This window comes from Maniola hyperantus, chromosome 7, assembly GCF_902806685.2.
Source record: "Maniola hyperantus chromosome 7, iAphHyp1.2, whole genome shotgun sequence".
In the NCBI taxonomy this organism is placed as follows: domain Eukaryota; kingdom Metazoa; phylum Arthropoda; class Insecta; order Lepidoptera; family Nymphalidae; genus Maniola; species Maniola hyperantus.
Window position 1 is genome coordinate 7253269 of NC_048542.1, and position 17254 is coordinate 7270522.

At 34.8% G+C, this 17254-nt stretch overlaps 1 protein-coding gene across 1 annotated transcript in view; it reads left to right on the forward strand.

Annotated features, from left to right (window-relative positions):
• The window catches only part of LOC117984023 (serine protease inhibitor dipetalogastin), a 59786-nt gene that overhangs the window by 32195 nt on the left and 10337 nt on the right, over window positions 1-17254 (forward strand). Inside the window, exon 2 of the mRNA XM_034970671.2 lies at window positions 4130-4276. Within this exon, the coding sequence (XP_034826562.1) occupies window positions 4222-4276 (55 nt within the window). The 5' untranslated portion in view covers window positions 4130-4221. The remainder of the gene's footprint in view (window positions 1-4129; window positions 4277-17254) is intronic.

Genomic DNA, 17254 nt, shown 5'->3' on the forward strand with positions numbered 1-17254 from the left:
TGCCCGCGGCTTCGCCCGTGTGGATTTAGTAGGTTTTCCAAAAATCGCGTGGGAACTGTGATTTTCCGTGATAAAAACTAGCCTATGGTCGTCCCCAGGATTAAAGTTATCTCTGTACAAAAAAATCATCAAAATCGGCCGTGAAAAGCTAGCAGACGACAGCATTTTGCATTTATATTAGTAGGTACCTACTAGGTAGGGTAGTAGTAAGGATATTATGTTCTAATATCTGCGTTTTATGGCGTCGCCTCTTCAAATATTATGTGCTCATATTTCACACTCGTGAGGCATTTCTGCGTTTTTCTCCGATAACTATTTGTTCTTAGAAAAATGTGGGAAAAGAAAGCTGTCATGGAAAGATATTGATTTTGAAGTATAAATGTAAAATTGAACAGTTCATCCATTTTGAAAAAGTAGTGTAAAAGAAATTCGAGACAGGTCGGCATGGCAATCGGGATATGAGGCGGGGGGACACCCCGCACACCCGCACGTCATCTGCGCTATCCCGCACCGGGTTAGTGCGGGCGCTGTGCGAGGCCCCACTCCCCACCCCGATTGCTATCTCGACCTGTCGCGTACTATACCTACCTAGGAATACTTGCTCCACAACAAAGTGAAAAATAATGATAATAAAAAGAATTGACAACCCTATTACAAATACCATCAATTTTATGTTCACGCGATTTCTTGGGAGCAATTTTGCAAACGTTCATGTTTTTCCAGTTTACAGAAGCATAAGAACATTTTTTTATAGCTTTTATTATGATATTCACTCGTATTATAATGATTTAATGTTCGTTCATTTGCCGTCTTAAATTTTATTAATAGATAGCTTCTTTTAATAGATAACTTAATCCTAAAATGTATACTTATCCGATAATACAATACGGTACAGTTACCATTAGAAAGTTTAATAATAATAAATCAAAGGAGAATGACAAAACTGTATGAAGTTTTGGTTCACTAACATAATTTTTTGTCTTGCTAAAAGCAAATTATAATACATATAGATACATAATATAGTAGGTACACGATAGGTAAAGATGGCAATCGGGGTATGCGATGGTAGGACGCCCCGCAGACCCAGACAATGCCCGCGCTCGCCCGCACCGGGTTAGCGCAGGGGGTATGCGGGGCGTTCCCACCCCGATTGTCATCTCGACCTGTCGCGTACTATAGATAGGTAAATAGATACAGTATGCTTACCTCATATTTATTCCTTCCGAAGTATAGTCCGCGACAGGTCGAGATGGCAATCGGGGTTGGGACGCCCCGTACACCCGCACAGCCCCCACGCTAACCCGATGCGAGATAGCGCGGATGATGTGCGGGTGTGCGGGGCGTCCCCCCACCTCACACCCCGATTGTTATCTCGACCTGTCGCGTACAATACGTATCTGTTGATGTTTTACCTACCTACCTCACTAAGTGAATGCAATCTAATCAAAATGCCTTTATTCTATCATGTTTCGACGATCGCTTAGTTCCCTTTCTAGACCACCTAGTGAAAGCTATTTTAATGTATTTGATCTGATCGAATTACTTTGTGTAAAACTTTAATAATTTTAACTAATTTTAATTTTTTATTTTTATAAATTCTTTATTATCAATACACATTTTACAAAACATATAATATAACGTTATATTTATAATGTTAAACTATTATTTAATACTTACAGGCTAAGTCGCGCCTCTTAAAGTTTATAAAGGAATATTATCTTACACATTTAATAATAGATAGGTACATTTATATCAGAAAACTAATTAATTGATGATGATTAATTGATTAATTGTATGAAGGGACAAACGGAGCGCGCTCATTAAAAATACATTAATTCAGACACTTATTTTAGGTATCATTCAGATTTTTGCGTAACTATGAGGCAAAACCTAAGATTTACCGAGTGAATGCTAGTAAAATGCCGAAATTAACGCACAGAACGGTTACAATCTTACGTTTTACTGATATTTCTCGGATTTACCGTTGCTATAGAGCTTTTACAGTAACTTATATAAGTATACTTACGTCTTGTACATTTAGAATAGCCATGGGCATCATCTATTTGGTACAGAGATAGCGTTTATCCCGGAGACGAGGCTACCTACTTTTTATCCCGGAAAATAATTAAAGGTTTCCCACAAGAATTTTAAAAAACCGAGCCCATGATGGAAGAGGTCACGGGCATCGTCTAAAATTAAACCTAATAATAAACCAATAAGAAATTATTGTATTTTCAAATTTTATATAAGCAGTTTAAACTTATATGAAAGCTTGTCTGCTACAGTACTTAGCAGAACATTTATTTACCTACATCATCAAAAAAACATAGAATGCTTCTCATTACATTTATCTTTTTTGTATAGCATGCTTTTGCGACTCTTGACCAAGTGACACATACTAAGTAGGGTAAATACACCTAATGCTAACCACAGACGTATAAATTTACATGAATTTAGCATTCAGCCTTAAATACTGTGTTATGCATTCCATCTTAGTGACGTCACCCAAGTTCATCAAGTCTCGACAGTAACAATTAGAATGTGAGAAAAACTTAAGAAAGTTTACATTACAAAGTGGCTGAAGATCAGCCACTTTGTATTGTAGAAGTTGTTACGGAAGAAAAACTGTAGCGAACAGCGAACTGTTGTTTAGTCAAGAGTGAAAGTGAATATTTTAAGCATAAATCCCGAGTGAATAAACAAAGGATATATTTTACATTCAATACAAGTAACAAGAACGTGGAAATGTATTATTAATACCTTTCACTAATATTAACAGCATAACTTATTATTGTAGCAAACTCTGGCGTTGCATCAACGGGAAATAATATATTTATACAGTTTCTCTAATAAATATAAATCGTTAAATCAGTTAATTTAAATCTTATAGAGATTTCATTATATATTTTATCGTTTTGTATTTTGTGTCTTGTTTCTTGTACCTTTATTTGTATTTAAATTTATTATTAATCATCTAGTTAGTGTAAGTGGCACTGCCGTTCTAATAAGATATAAAAATAAAATAAATAAATAAATAAAATTAGTAGCCCATCTCAGTGTAATAAACTGGCATTTATAGATACCCACGTAAAGCTTGCATGTAATCTAATTTTTCCTTATTTTTCCAACCGCAGCGCACGTGCGTAATCCATACTAATATTATAAATGCGAAAGTGTGTATGTCTGTCTGTCAGATTCATCATTAGGTTAAGATAAGAACGAGATAAACAGCGGATAGACTAGTACTTAAAGCGTCGCCATCCTATTTGGGGGATCCGGGATCACGCATCTTGAACTTTTTGGATTTATGTACGTTTTAAGCATTTCACATTCGTAAGGAAACCTGCATGCCTGGGAGTTCTAAATAATGTTCTCAAAGGTGTGTGCTAGTTTTACACAAGTTAAGCCAAGCACACACGAATCGTGGCTTCACTCATTCTCATTTTAAGAGGAAACTCGTGCTGGCCCATTGAGTAATGGGCCAGGGTTGATGATGATGAATAACGTGATGTATGCGTCGTGAGCGTTAGGCGTTTTTTTTTCGCTGGTAAAAATGCTATTAGGCAATAGGCATGCCGCGCAAGGGCGGGTATGTGGGACTCACTCGCGGTTGAGCGTTAGGCTTCCTGCGAGAAGCAACTAACCTAACTAAAAATAGATTTGAAGACTTTTTTGAGTCACATAAATGGTAATGCGTTTATAATGAAGAAACGAAAGTAAAAAAAGTCAAGTAGAGTTAAGCATTATGTAGAGCAAGCGAAACCTCAAGCTCATTAAATTATAACAAGATGTTTACGAGGCTATATAAAAAGGTTTATTGGAAAGATTTCCTAAACTAATTGCAAATTATTCTAAGAAGGTATATTGTAAAATTTAAAGATATTATCGTAAACCTTGTGTTGTAGCTTGTATCGAATACCCATACCTTGTCCGTTTTATTGGTTTTAGTGAAAGTTGTAGGGAGTCGAGCAACATCTATCGTTAGTGTTCGTATTAAAGATACCATTTAATTACTTTCTCTAATTTGTTGACAATTTTACAACACATCATTTAATTAATTTCATTCATTTGATATTAGACAATTTATTGCTCTAAATTTTATCTAATAACCATTTTTCTTTTTTTACAGATCGATACATCATGGACGACTGACTCCCGACGACTAGTGTTATTTAAAAATATTTAGTGTTTTAATAAGACTGATAGTGTATAAATAGAAGTATGAAAATGGAGTTTAAGACGCATTGTATAGCAACAATAACATTAGTCATATTTGGTAAGTTCATTTTATATTTATTTTTAAATAACAAGAAAATAATAAATAAAATTGTAAATGAAAGGAGAAATTATATGATTAGAACTAGCTCTATTACGTACTCCATAAAATTAACCTCAACATGGTTTACTCACTAGCTACAACTATTATTAATACTACTTAAGTAGGCCTATAAAATTAATGATTTACTGACTGTAATTTAATTAGAAGTAACGTAGAGGCAAAGTTCTTAAAATAATATATTAACACTAGCTGCCCCGGCGAGCGTACCGCCTAACTGTTGATTAAATTTTTTAAAAATTTTCTCTCCGTAAGAACCATCCTCGTACTTAAAGGAATATATACAAAAGATCATTATATAATGAGACGTAACCGATTTAACGTGCTAATTCCTTATTACATTTTGCTTTACTTTACTGCCTTTTAAAGTCATAACTCATTGTACCTAAATCTATGTACTAGCCAGTTGTTAACGTTTATGCTATGTGTCCTTTAGTTATAAATCCTTTTGTATGTAAATACTTGTGTATGTGTAAATGTTGTTGGTTAGTCAAATAAAATAAAATAAAATAAAAAAAAAAAGAATTAGCGAAATCGGTTCAGCTGTTCTCGAGATTTGCGATGAGAAGATTTAGTGATTCATTTTTATATTTTAGAGAAAATAGTCTTTTCATAATTTATGTCAAAAACTGACTCGTAAATATTACAGTTTTGTCGTCTTTTAACTAAAAGCTGCTAACTGTAAAAATATTTTTTTAATTATTAACAAAAACGTGGGAATTTTAAAAAAAGTTATGTTTCTAAATAAGAATGCTGTAGGTCCAACGTTTTTAGTTTAGTCCTACGTAGCATTATTTTTAAAACCATTAGTTTTTAAAATTCCGACGTTTTTCTGGGGATAATCCAAAAAAATATTTTTTTTCAGTTCATGGCTTTTCAGTAATAGGACGGCAGGAAATAGGAATGAATACATTTTGCACGTCTGACGCGAAATGCGGGTGGATCTAGGTATTATTTAAACTCATTATGCCGATGAATTTTCAAATTTGTTGGCTATTCCATGCTATTATTTTATGTAAATACAACCGTATCTAATGCGCCGGCGCCTAATTCATCTTCGAGATCCACTGATCGATAGATCATGATCGATGCAAGCTTCTATAACCGTTATGTGACACTTAGATTAATGTTACTTCCTTGTAAGGTTGTATAAGATGTTTTGCCCATAATCAATCAATTTTCTACTCTAGTTTGTAAATCCTTCACTACTTTTCATTCCGATAACCTCAATATCAATTTTTTACTTCATCTTCTAGCTTTTCGTGCAACTTGTAGTTATTTTAAAGTTAAACAATAGCTAGTACTGACATAAAATTATTATTACCGTACCACGTATAATTTGCTCTCACGCCCGTGTATAAAATAGATACGGTTATCGTATAGTTGCAGGTATCGTCTAGCTAAGTATACCTAATTTATAAATTCCACATGCTTACTTTCCAAACACAATTACTACTTACTCAATTAAAAATGAATTAAATTATTAGTTTGTGTTTAACCCACTAAGTTTAAAACATCGCGGATAGTCTCCACATTGTCTTGAACTATCTGTAGCCGGCTAAAGTACACACTTCGACTTTTATCCATAGATAAGCCTTAAGAGCTATCATCACCTGTAGAGCAGAATTTCGTTTTTTTTTCACAATTAAATACCAGAGCCGTTGGGCAGTCATGTTTTATACCCTGCAGTTTACTATCAACTTGAGTGCGTATCGCATTGTAGCACACGTACATTTTAACACTCAGCCTCTTTTTACGCGAAATAAATTTTAACGGTAATTTATATAGGATGTTTTCATTTCTATCTTACTGTCACTTTGATACTATATTTATTTATATGAGGACAACGCAATTTAAAAGCGATGTAATATGTATGTGTTAATTAGCCATGTTAACGTAAGAGCTAATAAACTTACTAGATCAGAAATAAAAAGTCCTAACTAACGTCTGGCTAACGAAAGAAGAGACTGGAAAAGTGCCGCAAATTTAAATAAATATCAGTAGGTATGGTAACTCTGAAATTAGTATGACATACCTGGAATCACCAATTATTTTTTCAATAAAGATAGCGAGCAAATGTGCAGGCGGTTCACCTGATGTTAAGTGATTACCGCCGGCCCATCAAATTTTGCAGTACCAGAGGAACTGCCGATGCGTTTCCGACCTTTCAGGAATTTGTTGGTCCGCCCAAAGCGATAGATACCTTATTATGAATACCTCGTAATACTTGTTAATTATTGTAGTTGCTCCTAAGCAATCGCTGCTAAAATATTATTATAATTCGCTTTATTAAAGTGGAGATTAACAAAATAAACATCCTGTATATCAACACTACCCGCGTCACGTCGTTAAACGCCAACCCACATAATATATTATATCCGGTTTTTATTCTGCCATACGCCTCCGGCTAAAATTAACAGCCATTGATTGCAAAAAAATTAACAGATTGAGGCCGTAGCCTTATAATAAGTTGATCCCGTCTCATCTCTCACTCGCGCATTTTTTATTTTTTTTTATTAAAAATACAATTTTTTAACAGTAATAATAATTGTTGACTCCAGCTGAATCCACATACGGTTTATCTGCTGGAAGTCCTATACTATACTATACACTATACTATTTTTATAAATTAACTACTTACTAAGTATACTTATTAACTATTAATTATACTACGTGTACCTACTGTACATAACACGTAATAGATATTGTACTATTTAATTAGAAACTCTTTTAAGCTTATTTCACACTACGGGATATAAATTATAGTAAGTATAGTCTAGTTAATATATTGGCAATCCTACCATTCGTACCAATTTTAGAGTAAAGTTTGAAATAAGCTTTAGAGCTCTTTTGCTTGTTTTTGTCATATTCTTGGATTTGGATAGCCAGATTATGAGCGAGTGACGCGCTTGTAAACTGTTGATGATAACGCGATGGCGAATATGTAATTATGCACTACAGTTATAAAACTCTACTCATTGATATATTACACACGTCAAATGTAGGACAGAATTTTTATAAGTAAGCCATACACTGAGTTAATTTTTATTTATAAGAACCTTAATGTTTCGTATCATGCTTTCCTTTCCTTCATCTAAACCGACGATATTCCTGTTTTGGAATAAGCAATGTAGAGATGAGAGATAATTGTGGAGATGACTTAGTATGCAGTTCGTTTCGTACGATACTCTTTACATATTAATATATCATAAGTAGTGATGACCATAATTTTGAGTATAACTAGTATAGTATATACTAAGTACCTATCCTACTTACTAAAATGCGTCAAAAATTTCAAAAACATGTCCAACAAATACCATTTCATTCGATGCCTACCACTATAACAAAGCATATTAAGCTTTATTGACTGGTACTGACGGAAATGATTATTATTGAACATGCTTTGAATTATTATAAATTATACTTAATTTCAGTAGGTAGTTTTTAGCAGTAAGTAAGAAGTTATTTGTTAGTATAACTTTTCTAAAATATTATCATAATATTATGGCGCTAAATACTAATCCATGTGTACCATTTAAAGTATTTACTTATCTACAACCAAGTAGAAGTAGGTATATAATATAACGGCACATTTTTTTAAAAAGAATATTAGCCATTTAAATGACTAATAGTCCCCTTTCTCTCTAACTAAGCGTAAAGCTATTGCTAGGAGTAGGTACGACAATAGTGCAACGGCGGGGTTTGAACCGTCCGACCTTTCGGTTTTCAGTCCACTCCTTTACCCGTTGAGCTATTTAGGCTCAAATTGCGGCAAAGACGAAGAGCAGCGATAAAATGTTTGTAAGGTTATGGTGTGGTGAAGTAGACAATTAATGGTCACCCTACATAATGATCTATTTACATAATCTAACAATAATAAACATGTCATAAAGCAGTCTAGTCGTTCGCAGACAGATTTGAGATTCTTTTGAAATGGCCCGTCTTTATCTCTCTTTGTGGAATTCTAGTTTAAAATTCTTGAAATGCCTTTGTATAATAAAGAACTTCGAGCTTAAAAACCCTGAAAATTGTAGAGAAAGATAGGATAGTAAAAATGACAACAAAATAAAGTGACAAATTAAGTCGGGGGTAAGAAAGAAAACTCATCTACGTAAATATAAACTCTCTAGACTTTAAAAAAAGCTGGAGGAGCGTAAAATGTAGTGACATTTATTTACTTTAAAGGAGTACTCCAAAATTTCGCAAAATAATGTAAACTTGACTTAAGAAAGTACAAATTTACCGTTTGCTCTACATTTTGTTCTTAAACGCGAAACGTGTAAATACCAAGCGCTTGATTAAGTAAACGATTACCTATCTCCAGAAATATGCGGTAATAAATAAAATAAGATAACTAACGCTCTTTGGAATCTCATAACAAATTAAAAGTTCCATAGTTGCTTCGATAGAGAACATTTAGATTAATTTTTGTAGATATTTCCTAATTTTGTAATGTTTTCGCTAAATATTTTTGTGGTAAATCAATGGTAGATAATGAAGCCGTCATGAAAAATGGGTATTTTCACTCTACTCTCTAAGAACTTGTTAAAAATTTATGCTACAGAATTTTTTTAATTTTTTTAATAAGAAAGTATCCACATTGCTACTTCATAGACTGTAGAGAGAGAGCTAGCGTGATTTTCCATTCTAATAGCAACAACAAATACCACTAGCTTTGTATTTTGTTTAAACTCATTTTCATTAGGGTTCCATAGTAGAAACAAGGAACCCTTATAGTTCGCCGTGTCCGTCCGTCTGTCCGTCGTCCGTCCGGCCGTCCGTCCGTCCGTCCGCGTCCGTCCTCGGTTAATCGCAGAGACTATTAGTGCTGTTATTTGGCATGGGTATAAACATTGATCACGCCGACCAAGTGGTGAAATAAAATTATGATAAATATTTTTTTAGAGTAGCTCCCTACATGTAAAGTCTTAGACGTTTTGCCAGATACATCAAGTGTTTTTTTTAATCCGTGGGAACTCTTTGATTTTGCAGGCCGGGTACTTCCTGGCAGGCGGTAGCATGACCAACCCTGGGCTGTAAGCTTTCATCAAAATCGATTGAACGGATGGCCGTACAAAGGTAGCAGAGACAGACAGACACACTTTCGCTTTTATAATATTAGTATGAATTCTTGGATATACATTGACTTTACGAGATAACAAAGTTTCAACCGTCATGCCGATCACTCTCGATAATCCGTTAAACGTAGAAAAACTAGTTAGAGTAAATAACTGTAGCCAGTTTTTCTATACTTCTCACTCTATGGATGACCATAAGAATGCTGTCCAGGTGATTTCCATTTACAAAAGCAGCGTATGTTATGTCAGATACCTATATTAGGAAAGAGGTTACCTGCTCTAGAAATAAATGCTTGAAATATCCTGTCTAGCATTTTATTCTAGAGGACTTTTTACGTAATGGTGTTCAACTTCTATAAAAGAGTTAGTTCTACGTAGCTTAAGTGTATCGATGGATAGATACCTTGAATAACCTTCATGTATGATATATTAGCTTATGCTCTCGACTTCGTCCGCGTGGACTGCATACATTTTAAACCCCCATTTACCCACTTCGTCCACTCCTGTAAGAACTCTTTGATTTTACGTAATAATAAAAAGTAGCCTATGTTACTCTCAGTGTCTTTAACTATGATCATGCAAAAAATCTTGTTGAGCGCGTTGCTCCGTTGCGACGTGATTGATGGACAAACCAGTAAAACCAATATACATAGACATTTTTGCATTATTGATAGGGTAGAATTTATTAAATCCGGAACATTTTTCAAGAAATTGTTAGTCATAATATACTATAGACCTCTCGTAAATTATGTAAACATGACATAAGTCACTAAGTGTGTCCCATACCCGGAAAAAAGTCCATCCCAATTCACAAGGTTACGATAATTCGATGCACGTCTTTGTATTTATTATCAGCTTTTACTGTTAGGGCAGGTAGGAACTCATTTTTCATTCAAAAGCTAACTTTAAACCGTTGTTTTATAACTTGTTACATGTTCGAAGTAGGTAACTTCTTAGTAAGATTGTTTGATAATGTTCTCAAAGGTGTGTAAAGTCTACCAATCCGCACATGGCCAAAACCCTTCTCACTCTGAGAGGGAGACCCGTGCTCTGTAGTGAGCCGGCGATGGGTTGATCATGATGATGATGATGAAGATTGTTTGTAATATTAGGGTATAATGTAAATGAGTAACTTTGAATCAATTACAGCCTTATTTGAATTAATTATTAGCAGATTTTTAAATTGGCTCCTCTTAGCTAGCAGCTCTTAGCTGGTACTGTAGGCTAGGAAATAATTATGAAAATCATGATCTTAGGTAGTATAGACTATAGATACATGTGATAGTTACTGTCTTTAACTAGATACCACTTACTGCATATTAATCTCCATACTATTGTATCTATCAAATTAAATCGCCGTTAAACAGGTCACTAGGCAACTAAATAGATGTTTTTTTTTTATAATTAGGTATTTTCTTATTGGCATGAGAGGTCGACGAATAGATACACGGATTCTTATTATTTGTTTTCCCTCGACTCTCAACCACAGACCTTTCTCTTCGGGTTTAATAAGCATTTGTGTATTTACTCCGCATTTTGACGAAAGCGCGTAAATAAATACTTACGTAGAGTAGGTAAAAACTTGTAACCCCTTATATTATTTCAGAGTAGGATCATCTCAAACTCCAACGGATTACTACTGAGGACGGGTCTCATCTCATGATAAGAAAGGTTTAGACCATGCACTAGCCAAGTGCGGATTTGCAGACTTCACGCACCTTTGAGAACATTATGGAGATCTCTCGAACATGCAGGTTTCCTCACGGTATATTCCTTCACCTTTCAAACAAATGATATTTAATTGCTTAAAAAGCACAAACTCTGTAAACTTAAGGAGCGTGCCCCAGATCCTCTGAACAGGAGGCCAAAAAAAAAGTGAAATGCATCACAGGCAGGAGCAAAAGGTATGATGAGACATGAGATGTCCTCCTTACCAATCGAAAATAATTTGACATTAGGTACTGGCTATCATCGTCATCGTCTCAACTGACATACGTGCATAGCTGGGCATAGGGCTCTTGTATGGACTATATGACACAATGTGTGTTCAGCGCCTTCCATCTTGAGGGCTTGAGATTGCCGTTTCACCTAGTGGGGGGTCTTCCAACGATAAGTTTTCCTGTGTGGGTTCGCTATTCGAGCACCTTAGGGATCCCAACGTAAATTATAATGCTTGCAATACAATCCATCTAAATGAGAAATGCTCAAGCATCCCTAATAAATGAGCGCGATGGAGTCGTGGGCGCTGATGGGATTGCAGGTTCGATGCTCATTGAATGCATTACCTGTTCCGACAGGACAAGGCGCGTTGATATGCATTAATGATCGTTATCCAATTACAATAAGAGGAGTTTTGTGACTCCACAAGATAACGTGAGAAGACGAGAGAGACTAACATCGAAGGTATTAACTTACAAAAAGTGTTAATTGCTCCTACTGGTTTTAGCAATAAAATCACTTCTAGTCTCACTTCTCTTCTAGCAATGATTAAACTAGGTGTCAGGACTAACCCGGCACTTGAGAATTGATACTATAAGTTAACAAACCCTGACTAGTGCATTGTGCAACCCATTTCGTTTTATTACTGGTCAAATTTAACCGTAGATACACTAGCATCATCATCATGATCAACCCATCACCGGACCACTACTGAGCACAGTTCTCTTCCCACCCCCTCCGTCCCGATTGCCATCTCGACGCCGTCGCGTAATATAGGACCTACATTATTTATATATTTTAGTTATATTAGTAGGCAGTAGGTAGTATAATAATTAGTTATACATTTCATATTTCAGCAATATTCCAAAACAAGAGCTCACATAATCTAACTTTATTTCGGTGTAGGTATGACGTGTCAAACATTTGCATAAATTATCTAATTTCGCGGTCAAAAGGCGTTCTCGCTTACACTATTTGCATTTAAATGAGAACGTTGTACATTATGCACATATTAATAATATCGAATTGGTGAAATTTGAATGTGTAGCGCTTCATCAGTGCTCGAACTAAATGAAAGGCTACATCGATTATCGAATCATACAGATTTGAGCTTAGCTAAGCTTGAATTATTTTAATGGAATCCTAAAAATGAGACATTCACAAGTTAGATATTTAAAACAGCGAACTCTAACGCGAATAAAAGTGCTGCGTATAACTAATTAATCAGCTGTAGTTTGCTAAAATGGTAAAATCGTAAATATAGATAGGTAGGAACTTATTAAGATTTTAAGTTTAAAAAATGGTTTGTAACACAAACCTATCAAAAAGGCTATAAAAGGAAAAGGTGAATTAATTAGATAGCCAACTCATATCACAGATTTCACAGTCACTAGCAAATACTTACCTATCAATTTTTTTTTTATAAAAACCACCTTTTTTTTTAGACATTAGATACTTTCATTCGAAATTGGTTCACTCCAAATCATTTGATTTGTTCCAGCATAAAAAGCTAATGTAGTCTCAAGCTATTTGCTATTTACACATCAAGCTCGTCCTCTGTGATCATAAAACTAGGTGTAGGCTGGTAGGATTACCCCGAACATAGGTAGACTAGGTATATAAAATCTATCTGAATTTCAAGAAGCACAAACCATGATTTAAGACGATGGGATCATGTTCAGCTTCACCGTAAGTGAGAACAATATTATTATTTTAAAAAACCAGCCAAGTGCGAGTCAGACTTGCGCACCGAGGGTTCCGTACTCGGGTATTATTTTCGACATTTTGCACGATAGATCAAAAAGTCTGTTTTAGAAGGTACCTACAGGAAAAGCCTTTTTATATCCCACTTGGTATAGTCATCTTACTTTGAACGTTTAAAATACATTTTTAATTTTTTTGTGATACTTGACTACAAATCCACGGTTTCCGGATTTTTTTCCTTTAATTGTTCTATATGCTACCTATCTGCCAAATTCCATGATTGTAGGTCAACAGGAAGTACCCTATAGGTTTTCTTGACAGACGCGACAGACAGACAGACAGACAACGAAGTGATCCTATAAGGGTTCCTTTTTTCCATTTGAGGTATGGAATCCTAAAAATCAAAAGAGTTATATATGTATGTAAGTTGTAAGTTGCTGCTTACCGGTGCGACAAGGGCCCTGAACTCTGAAGTAGTGATGTACCAAAGAACACAATTCTAAAATGTATAGTTTTAAGCAAAAATCCTACAATGAATACCTATTCAATAGCTTTCATTCAAATTAAGTAAGAAAATATGAGAATATTTAGACGTATACTTATTTGTTTAAAAAAAATGTAGGCCTTTAAAATATAAAAAACAGCACAACCTTACAAGTTAAATGCTTTGCACATATCGACCCTATCTGTACTCAGCTTAACACCATCACACGATTTGCATGCCATGCCAGTGCTTACTTTCACGCGCGAGAGTGAAATAGAAATCGCCAGGTCAAGATTGTTTACAATGTGCACTTGTGCCCGATAAATCTGCAATTATGGTGATTTTAAACAATATACTATAACTAGTTCTGACCTACAACTACATGGTTTCACTTTTTTATTTAGGCGAATAACTATACCTACCGTTTATCTACTTCACGGTACTTATAGAAACAAACGTGTGAGGCCTTTGAAAATTAAAAACGACTACTACGGCGCGCGGCGCAGCGCCTCAAATTGGAAACTTTGATAGCACTATTAAGTAGTTGGCTAGCATGCAATTATAGCAATTAACGAGGACCATCCTCGTAGAGTCTAAATAATAGAGATAGTAGGGTTCAAAAAATCTGTTAAAATTATTATTGACTGTCCAGTATTTTACGTCACGTCATCTTTACCAAAACGGACCAAGCATTATGAATTTTCTTACCTAATTATGTTCTCTTTAACTTAACGACCAAACATTTTTTGTAATCCTATTGCACTTTTATCGCTTCACCATAAAACAGTAGCTTTAAAGTTTTAACTTAAAAGCCGTTTTTTAAATGTATCGCACGAAACATTCGTTCGGAAAGCCATAATTTTCGGTTTTATATCTTTTTTATGATCACCTAATGACTGTTCTGAGTACGAAGTTATGGAAACTATAAAATTTACCGATTTTGATACTGGTTGTGTGAAAAGTTTGGAGTTTTGATATAAGTATTAAGTATAGGATAGGATAGCAGATATGATCGTGTCCAGCGTGGTGGGCTTATATAGTGGTGGTTTAGTAGAGAGCCGGCGTTGGGTTGGTGATGACGATGGCACATTAAAACATCCAAAATAACACGCTGGGTGCGTTCCACTTTAAGTACTTAGGCTATTTTGATTGCAGCCAAGTCTTAGATATGTGACCTGGCTGGTGTCAGCTGTTTGTAATATGTTTCCAGCCTTAATCATTACGTCAGCATCACCTCGACACTGCATCTGCACTGAGAGACATCTAATAGGAACATGGCCCCATTCCATACTCACCTCAAGGTTTATAGGGTAAGGGTCAATAATAGTAGCTACTTTACTATCTGGTAGATCGAATACCATACAGAATACAGAAACTATTAGAATTTTTTGTACAAATAATTTCACAGCTGACGCGCCCCGGCTTCGCCCGATAGTCGAACTTTAGAAATTCAGTGATAGCTTGATTCCCAAAAATGCCCGACAGCCCAAATACCAATTTTTATGGATAGGTGTACCTACCTAACTTAGAAAAAGATCGACTTTCATACAAACTTTGATTTTCTATTTAATTAACCCAATTAGGAGTGGAATATCTAAAAACCGTGAAACCTGTACTAATTGCTTTATTTTAAAGATCAATTTTTTTTTAAATTTTCAAATCGGTTTAGAAATCTCGGATAAATCGATGTACCTACCTACATAATTATCAAAGATATTGACGACATAAGCTTTTATAAATTGATTTATTAATTATAGACACACGCTTGAGTACAGCAGCTGCTGTTATTACGTGCATTATTTCGTTCATAACAATGACACCTTCACTCTTCATCACATTCCTACTTACTAAAAGTATGTAAATTACGATTTGATTACGATACTGAAAAAAAAATATCAAAGTCGGTTCATTGGTCTTTGAGACAATTGCAAATAGGTATAGGTACACATACATACGAATCGAATACATAACCTCCTTTTTTGAAGTCAGTTAAAAATTGAGGATAAGCTAGTACTTAACTGTTTACAGTAGGTACCTAGGTACTTAAAGAAACACATTTACTCATGAAATAACGGAGTTGTGTTAGAATTCCGTAGATGAATCTGGATTATAATAATAAAAAGACCTCGGTTTTATTACCGGGGAAATAACAAGTCCAAGAAGTCAAGTTAGGCTGTGTTCACATTCGTATCATTTTGGCGTAAGTAAAGCTCCGTTGCGTACTAAGCATAACGTGCAAAGCTTAGCTTCAGATCGAGCAGCATCGAAATCACTTCACTCAAATGGAGGCTGCTATTTGATACATCAGCTCGTTCTTCTCCATTAAAATACACGATGCGGTTCGGATTGATGCTACTTTGAGCGCGACAATAAACCGACAAAATATAGGTCTAAAGGCTGTTTTACGCCGTAGCAACAACATTTATCATACACCATGTTACAATTACCTTTTCTAATTTAAACAAAATATGGAAACATTAATTATTATTTCATGCCGAGACATTATTGTGCTGTACAATAAGAATGATGACAACTAAGTCAAATCAGCGACTTTTTATCAAACCTCAAAGCGCTGGCTTAGTAAGGGAGTTTGTATGACTACATAGATGTGACGTCATACAAGTTTGACGTAATTTTAAGTACTTTTCAAGTTAAATCGATAGCTTAAAATGGTAAGCAAACTTAAAACTAACATCGGACGTGGATTTTACAAATTTTGGAAGACCCTCTATTTAATAATTCCTATGAAATAATTTATTTTTGACATAGGCTTCATCCTAATTGGAATATTATGGTATGATAGTTTACCGACGCTTCTTGTTAAGTTCTAATCAAATTTTCCCATTCCGTCTTGTGGCATGTCGCAATGTCGCATAGTGTTCCTCTGGCGTAAATTAGAAGCCTATTAATGGTCGTTAGGACATCATTTTGTATTCTAACTTTAGATAAATACATTGCGTATTTGCGGCGGAGATACGTTATATCAAAATAGTATAAATGTGGACGCAGTCTTAGAATAAGTTTTATACAAAAAATCACTTATTCTAAATTTATCACAGCACAACATAAAGAGCTCGGGACAAAAACGTAAAAAGCCGTAGCACGCGACGCTAGTTAAAAAGATAAAAGGTGGGATAAGCGAGCTGTTTTGAATTTATTTTAAACTATACAAATATTTGAATCTTCTTATCGGCGGGTATAAAACATTCTATGGTACAGGCGGCGAGAAATATTGGTTAACAATGTTTAATTGCTATTAAAACTATCGTATCATTATAAGACATGCTTATATTATGCTCCTGAAAAAAATATAAGTACAATCAATGATTATGGTATTGATGAAAATGCTTAGATTTGACTCGCTCCAGTAATGCGCGGGACTGCAATTACTGATAGACCACTTAAGTACATCATACATGGCATAATGTTATTGTAAATCGAATATTTGAAAAGAGAAACCGTCGAGTTCCGGCTGGTAGGAAGGGCATTGTGAACCAGTGGTACATCACTTGACGATTCAAAAGCATATTTACCTTAAGATAGTACATTTTAATGAAAGATCTTTCTATTCTACTTGTAAAAAAATACAATATTATTATGGCTAGTCCTATGGGTACATTTTTAAACATTATTGGGTAAATTGTAGAGGCCATGGTTAAAATTGGAGCCTACGACTCAGCGTTTATCTAGGAGTTGTATAAGTAACATATTATG